At 51.0% G+C, this 8,077-nt stretch overlaps 1 protein-coding gene across 1 annotated transcript in view; it reads right to left on the minus strand.

The window, feature by feature from the left end:
• Window positions 1-2,315: 2,315 nt before the first annotated feature.
• The window catches only part of NFAM1 (NFAT activating protein with ITAM motif 1), a 29,964-nt gene continuing 24,202 nt past the window's right edge, over window positions 2,316-8,077 (minus strand). The window contains exons 5-6 of the mRNA XM_026046934.1: window positions 5,447-5,530; window positions 2,316-2,904 (exon numbers count right to left, since the gene is read on the minus strand). Coding sequence (XP_025902719.1) covers window positions 2,845-2,904; window positions 5,447-5,530 — 144 coding nt within the window. The 3' untranslated portion in view covers window positions 2,316-2,844. The remainder of the gene's footprint in view (window positions 2,905-5,446; window positions 5,531-8,077) is intronic.

Genomic DNA, 8,077 nt, shown 5'->3' on the forward strand with positions numbered 1-8,077 from the left:
TGTCAATAAACACAACCATCATCTCTTACCTTTATGGATCTAGAGGAGCTGATCTTAGTTTTTTTTTTTTCTGTATTGCTCAGCACTTCAAAATTAACTCCTTTCCTCTTGCTGGTAATACTTGTTCTCTACATCCATTTCTTATGGGCTACACAGCCAGGTAAGATGATGAGACCGAACAACTGGCTTTTCTGTCTTTTTTCTTTTTTTTTTTTCCTGAACAAATACTTGTTATGAAGTAGTTATGCCAATATTGTGTAAATTGTATTTACTAGGCTCTCCTACCTGTGCCTGAAGGCATCTTCTCATACTTCCTTGAAAAAATCTGTTGTATTTAAAAAACTCTCCCATAAAACCAGCTGCTTTGTACCTTTCTTATTCTCACACTCTGGCTTATTGCATCTCCCCATGATGTTTGACACTAAAGAAGCTAGCTTGTGGCTACATAGCTTTAAAACTTACCTCTCTTTCTTATTTTTCCTTTTTTTGTTGTTTGGTTGGTTTTCTTTTTTTTTTTTTTTTTTTTTTTTTTTTTTTTTTTTTTGGTCTTCTTCAGTCTTTACTGTTGCAGGGGTATCTAATACCCTCTTAGATCAACACAGTCACTCCCCCTTCAGCACAGTCACCTTCCAGCACTTTAATTCTATTTTAGAATAGCCTTTTCTGTTCCAAATACCCTCTTCTCTTCTTTTTCATTTTAAACAATTTCAGATGCTTAATATAGAGAGTTGTTCAGAGCTAAATGTTAAAAAAACAAACAAACAAACAAACAAACCCTTATTTAAAGCATAATAGAAAGACAAAAACAACCAGCTCATTGCAAAGTATGATCCTTACCAGGATATTTCCAGTATTGCCCGTTATTTTTAGCACTGATAAAATCAAAAATGCAAACCACAGAAACTACTCAAAGCAGTATTATTTTGATTTTTAATTCTTCACCTAATTTATCACCTTTTTCTCAATATTCAATTGCAATAATGCAATATATTCATAATTCACCTCAATCATTTTCACATTGGCTAAGGAAAGTAATTGTTATACCTGTGCCAGCCTCCATAAATCCTTTGGGGAACACAAACATTTTCTCCCAATTTATGCTCCTCTGGTCATATTAATAAACACTAAATTCAAGAATACTTATTTAAAATTATCATAATCATTTAAGGAATAGAAAATGGATCTAATATGCCGTGCTGTCTATTCATTGCTCTTTCTGCAATGAATTCCTCAACACTGGGAAGAGAAAAAGCATTTTCCTGTGGTTAAAGAAAGTCCAAATTCCATGTTTGAAATCTCTTCTAATAAAAAGAGCAAAGCAATAAGCGGATTATGTCTTTAAACATAGTATAGGAAGGTTGGAGGCCCTGGAGACATTTTCCATAGCCTCTATCTCTGATGCATAGCAACATTATCTTCAACTAGAGAGAGTCCTATGACCCTGCAGCTCAGTTTTAATTTGATCTTCTTCTTTAAAGAGCTTTCTGTGATCCCTCTCAGGTTATATGCTACATATTCTTATTTGGGGTTGGTCTTGTTTGGTTGATATTTTGTTGTTGTTTCTTAAACGGAGATAAAAGAGCCTTGGCTTTTTGATCCTCTGGTTTGATCATGTTACATGGATATTTAGCATAACCTCTTYCCTAACAGAACTAAAATAGGCGCCGGCACAAACGGTGGATGGTAGGCGAGTTCCAGCTGACAGGGGAGAGGAGAGCTTGGATAGAAAAAGCACATCTGGGGCCTCCATCCATGGTTCAATAACTGAGTTTTGGAACTGATCTATCCAACCAAATGATGGAAATGGGGGGGAAAAAAGGGACCTTTCTTGGGAAGCACTGGCCAGGTGAAGCCAAAGCCAAACCCATTGATTGTAGTGGGAGAGAGATATTATCTCTGCTGCCACCAAGCAGGAGAAATCCCTAGAGGTAACAATAGTTGCTGCCAAGAAGCCCAGGAAGTCGAGGAGCTCGACTGGAGCTTCTCTGGGCTGGCACTTGGCCCCAGGATCCTTTGGTTTATGCAACCCCAGTGAGGGAGTTTCCTTGGGCTCCTGCCTCCAAGGACTTTGTTCTGGAAAGGGCACTGATGCATGTCCCCAGGCACGGATATTTCCTCTGCCTTCTTTTTCTCCACTCTTATCTCTGTTCATACATCCATTCCTCACCGAACACTGCTGCTATCGCTGAAGGGAGAGCATTTACTCGGAGGCACCGATTTGAGTCAGCTGAGTATGGTCACAGCAGGCATCTGTGACTACTTGATGGGATTAGCAGATTATGAGAAAGCGTGTTTCTCCACAGGGCTTCCAGGAAAGGAAAAACAGGCAGGTGGACACTTGCATCTTGGTTAAACTATGTGTGAAGCCCTGATGGCCATGCCAGGAATAGCCACTGGGCACAGGATCAGATGGACTACTGCGGGTCTGGATTGGAAGAGCAGGCCAGGAAGCAGGGAGGTCTCTGGACTGTGGTAGCACTTACAGACGATCAGATTTCAAGTATTTCAACCAGCTCAGGTGTGAGAGAAATCTGCATAGATCCCATATGCTCCAGTTTTTAAGTCACAGYGTTGTAAATGCCTCACAAAAATATCTTTTCTTTTCCACCAAACGGCTTTCCTGCAAAATAGCTGTGCTGTCAACCCAGCCTGAGCCCCAGGGGGATCTGAACAGCTGTATTCTGTTGTTAATGAAGGGCAGTTTAGAGGGAGCCAGGGATTCAGAAGTCCCCCGGGCTGTGCCCTGAAGTCAGTGTGGGTCTTTGCAGAGAACTGAGCATGTAAGAGAGTAGTTCTGTCTTACAGAAAGATGTCTGGTCCACACAGAGTCATTTCTTCTTCCTGTTAGATATTCTCATACAATGTATCACAGGATACTTCTAGAGTTTCTTGCTTCTTAGGTGTCTACAGAATGATGAAAAGAAGGGGAAAAAAAGAGAGAGAGAGCAAAATTATTCAAAAGAAGATTAATTAATTCTTAATAAGCAGACACTGACGTTTGTTCTGTTTGAAATGGCTATAAGTGATCTGCTGAAGCGGAAGCCGTTACGCAGAGAAATGCTGCTCCAACAGAGACGAACGTGACTAATCCAGCCCAAGGGATAAAGATGCCTCCTTTGCTTGTCACTCTTCCCCCAAAAAGCTGTCAGACAGGGAGGGGAGGGCGGATTGGACTTGGTGAAAAAATAAATCACTTTGGATTCTGTGAGGGAGGAATTCCCTGACCTCCTCAATCCTGTTTCTTCAACAGTTGAGTCTATTCCTCACAAGCGTTCCCCGTGCAGACAAGGCGCTGACAGACTGATATTTTAAGCGCTGTGTGGCACAGGCCTGCTGTAAGCAAGGTTACACAGCAAGCAGCTGAAATGCCACGGGGTGAAGGAAGCCCTACCTACACTAGCATTTTCTCTGTTGCCACCACCAAAGGGAAACGCTTTACAGAAGCGCTCGGTGCCGGCACCTCCGAAGCCGCAGACTTAACCAGTTGCTGGCCGGTGCGGTCACGCAAACGCTCCCGCTTCGGGTGCTGCCGGCTCCGCTTCCTGCCTTGGCACACAGCACCCCATGGCAGGGCCCGGCCCCACAGCCCCACAGCGGCAGGCCCAGGCCCAGGCCAAGCCCCCTGGACCCCCAGTCCGTGTCTCTGTCAGGCTGCTGCTCCTGTGCGAAGAAGACTGTATCCCTTTTGGGTGGAACAAATCATTCTTGGCTTCCCTGGAACAACCTTCGAGTTGAATCCGCCTTTCCCACCATTTTCGTGAGGAAATTCCCATTTTTGATCCCTCTGTTCATTGCACAGACAGCACAGGCACCTGGCATCCCTTGCCATTCCTCACAGTTGCTCCTTCTGGAGAAGCTCCTTCTCCCTGTGGAAAGCAGGGCCCTGAGAGGGGACGTGGCTGCAGGGATGGAGAGGCCCCGCCAGACACACGTCCCTTCCGAGCAGCACAAGGGCTGAGCCCTTTCAGTGGCGTCTGCCCTGGGCCATGAGAGCTCGTCCTGCCCCCTCTTTGCATTTTTCTTCCTTGTTTGCTCCCAAGTCTCAGCCTTGCCCTTGCCTCTGGGAGGGCTGAGTCTGGACACACATTCATGCTCCTTTCCACTTGCTTTGCTCCTGCTCTGCCAAAAGAGCAGCTCAGTGGTGTGGGCCACGCAGAGGTGCTTCAGCGTGGCTTAGGCAACCGCATGGTAGCAGGAAGACCACGTGTGCGACATCTCAACATCAGACTGAATTATTTAGAAGAGGGCAGCTGAAAAGGGTGTGCAAAGGCATATAGGAGGGGAAGAAGGATTGTGACCTCCTGCTCTCCCTCTCTAACAACCCAAAATGCAGCAAGAACACAAAAGCAAGGAGTACTGTATTCTCCAGAGCAGAAAATGCCCTGGGACATCACATCCTTCCCGCCAGTAATCAGTTGCAGTAATCAGCTACCTGCCACTGCCTCTGCTGCTATTGCTATGGTGCCACAGCACTAATTGCAGGATGACACTGGCCTTGAGAGCAGAAGACATGGCAAAAAGGTCTGCTACAGAAGCAGCCCCTTGACTTCTGACCACCTTTTCCTAAAGGTTAACCTGGGGACTCTCTGCAGCAGAACACTGGTGGGAGGAAGCAGAAGTCATTTTTCAGGAACGCCCAACATCAGAAGAATGTATATTTTTTTTAGCAGAGAGCAGTTCTGGAGGGGAAGTGAGCAACTAAGTTCTGAGGACAGGAAGGAAATGTTTCCTGGGGTGCCCCGTGCAGCTAGTGCTTGACAAAGGGTGCAGGGCTCYGTGCACCTCGGGGCTGCTTCACACAGCCCCACAGCTGACCTGGGGCTGCCTATTCAGAGCTGCAACAACTTTCACTGTGAGTGGATTGGGTTCATTGTCTCGTCCCAGCCCAAGCAGAAGATCCAGGACTAGAAWGCAGCTACACTGACTATTTCTGATGCCAGAAATGACATGGATAATGACATCCCAGCCTCTGCTCAGACCATCTGAGGTTCTATTAGAGTGAAACAGGTCTCAGGTGCTTTACAGTAGCCAGGCTCTGTGAGAGCAAGTCTGTCTGCAGGCTCTGCCCCTATGCACAGACTCCCCCTTCGTCTGCCTAAGCAAGCTGGGAAGGGCAGCGGTGGGGTCAGCATCCGCCCAGCTCCCTCCGAACGTGGGTCCCCACATGGGGAAGTCCAAGGGCTACCATGGAGCAGCCCGCCACACCTCCCCATGGAAACCATGGGGAAGCGCCTGCCCCGAGGCAGGCTCTGCAGAACCGCAGGCGCCGCAGAGCAGGAGGAGGGAAGATGCGTGTGCGGCTGCACGTGCAGCCCAGCGGGCACCACGTCCCCTCCTGCCCTCTCTGTGGGGCTGCAAGGGGGGAAAGCAGCCGGACCTGCGGCCTGCCGGGGCTCCGTGGGGTGCCCAGCGCRCCGGGGAGCTCTGCGAGAGCCCCAGCCCTCACCTTCCCTGCAGGACTCCCGCGCGACGGCTCCGCTGCGTTGCTCCCAAGGACTGAATAGACATCGACTTGCTGAGAATCCAGGCACTGCGGAGGAAAAGGAAGCAGGGCTCACGTAAAACACCTGGGTCTGAGCACACCTCATTGCCCACTGGGTTGCTCTCCATCGTGAGTCTGACAGTTTTGAGCAACTCCTGAGGTCTCCGAAATACRGAAAATCCTGGCCTGAACTTGGCTGAAAAGCATTTTTTTCCCTGAAATGTTTAGAGGGCAGCCCCACTGACTTTGTCTCTCCAGAACACACAGACAGGCTTTGCTGTTACCTGCCCTGCATAAGGCAGCACAGACCAATTTCCCTGCCTGCTTCCACTTCAGATCCCTCCAGAATGCAGAGTAAGGTCCTCTCCACCTCCTGCCAGAGATTCAGCACCACGGGGACCAGGGGTAACAGGCAAAGCTCAGCATGGCCCAAAACGGGGTGCATGTCACTCACCAGCTCTTGCTCTCGGCTATTCTGAAGTACAAGGGCTATCATGGAGCATGGCTTCCATTTATTGACTATTGGTTTGTGGGATTTTTTTTCTGTTTCTGTTTTTGTTTTTGTTTTCCTAACCACATCTCTCCTTTCTTCATAGTGGGGGAAAGAATAATAAGAATAATAACAAAATCAATACACTCCTACACTCCCAGGTCCACGCACGTATCTGCAGCCCCGCAGAGCTGCGCAGCGAAGCCCACGCACACGGCACATGTGTAGGCACCCGCCGGTCCCCCAGGTAGTCGTGTCACTAAAGATGCATGTCAGTTTGAGTGATGTTCCAGATCTGCCTGCAGGATCAAACATAGCAATCAGGAGGACTTTTCCATGTGTGTTTCAAGGATGACAGCAGGTTGCCAAGGTGGCTGTTTCTCTGGCAACGGGAAGATGGGAGGAGCTCCGGCTGCGAGAGGGGTATTAGCGGAGAGCTCCCAAAGCGCTCCCTGATGCAGGGAGGAGGATGAGCAGCTACTACAGGGGCTTCATTCTGGGGCTGCTCGTTACCCGCGCAGTATTGTTTCATCGGGAGCTGCAAACGCTCCACGTCTTTCTGGATGGGAGCCAGCAGGGTTGCTGTTTAAACAAGCAGACATGATGGAGGAGCAGCGCTGCGGAAACGGGGCTTGGGAATGAAGTGAGGGGTTGAGATGGGGGCCGAGGGGGGAGCTGAGAGGGATGGAGCTTCACATGGCTCTGCCATCCCCTGTTCTGAGAGCAAACAGGCAAATGAATTCACGTGGCCACTTCCCCTTCCCAACACCCGGCTCATGTGGAGCAGGGGTTCCCAACTATCTGCACGCACGCGGGCGCGCGCTGAAGCTCCCATTTCACTTTCCTCCTTTTCGGTTCCCAACTAGGTTTCCCCTTGTCGCGACAGCAGCCTCTTCCCCTGCTCCAGCCTGCAGCRGCTCGCGAGCCAGCAATGTCCCTTCTGGTGCTGAGCCTCCAAAAATGACCCCCTCGCTCCGCCAGCCCTCGGCCCACAGGGGCTGTTGGCAGCGCTGCTGCATCGCAGGCCAGTTGCGAAGCTGGTGGCTCCAACTGCCCTTTGCAGACAAACTCCTTTGCTGGTCACCGACCATCTGCGGCCGTCACAGCAGGCTGCCTTCCTCCYGGCCTTTCCATCCCACAGCGACCTCCTCGCCTTCCTCGCCCCGGGAAAAGCGCGTGCGTCCTGCCGCCCGCCTGCGCTGCGGGAGCTCTGCGTGCCGCTCGGGGGGGGAAAAATATCTTGTTTGAAGTACAGAGCAGACCGAGCGGAGCGCTCGCTGCTGCTTCCAAGAGCTCATTAAGCAGGCGGCTCCACTGGCAGATGGAGGCGGACGCGCGTCTGGCCGGAGCAGGGCRCTGGGCAGCGCTGCTCCGCCACGGCCGCGGGCCACGAGCCCTGCGGGAAGGAAGGGGGGCCCAAGTGCCCCCTGATTACAGGGCTTTTTACTACAGCGAGCTGCCTTTCACTGCAGGCACCCACTGCAAGGGACTCCGAGGGAAGCTGCGGCACCTGGAAGAGATGCTGGGAAAGGCTTTGGCTCYCGGGGAAGTTCAGCAGCCAAGGCTCCACAGAAGCTGTGCCAAGACCTTTCCGTGCCAGGGTGAGCCTGGCTGGTGGGCAAGATAACACAGCCCATTTAGGGAGCTGCACCAGCAGCCCCAAGCCCTCGCTTTGATTCCTAGTCCTTTCTCTTCTGCTCTCTCCCAGAGGCAACACATCTGGCACCCTCTGGCCTCCTGCTCCTTCACCTGATCTCTGACTTCCCTCTTGATCTCCCCACTTGGAGTCACTCCTCCCTGTCCATCCTTGTTTCCTTGCCTTAGCTCAGCCTGCTGCTCACTCTGGATTTCTGCACTTCCCAGGGATTAAGCAGCTCCCCACTGCCRTGGGGAGGTCTCTCCCCTCAGCCACGCGGAAGGTCTCTCCAGTGCTGAGCCTCCATCCCAGGTCCCTGCTCCTCCCTTCCCTCCTCTTGAGCCACCTCCTCCCGCAGCCCCGTGCCCGCAGCTCCCCGTGCTCTGCCCGCGGCGGCAGCGGCCGCTTCCCGCAGCAGCGAGTCCCGGCAGCGGCTGCTGGCAGCAGCCTCCAGCGGGCAGCTCGAGCG

This window comes from Nothoprocta perdicaria, unplaced genomic scaffold, assembly GCF_003342845.1.
Source record: "Nothoprocta perdicaria isolate Ctin4 unplaced genomic scaffold, notPer1 scaffold_460, whole genome shotgun sequence".
Classification (NCBI taxonomy): domain Eukaryota; kingdom Metazoa; phylum Chordata; class Aves; order Tinamiformes; family Tinamidae; genus Nothoprocta; species Nothoprocta perdicaria.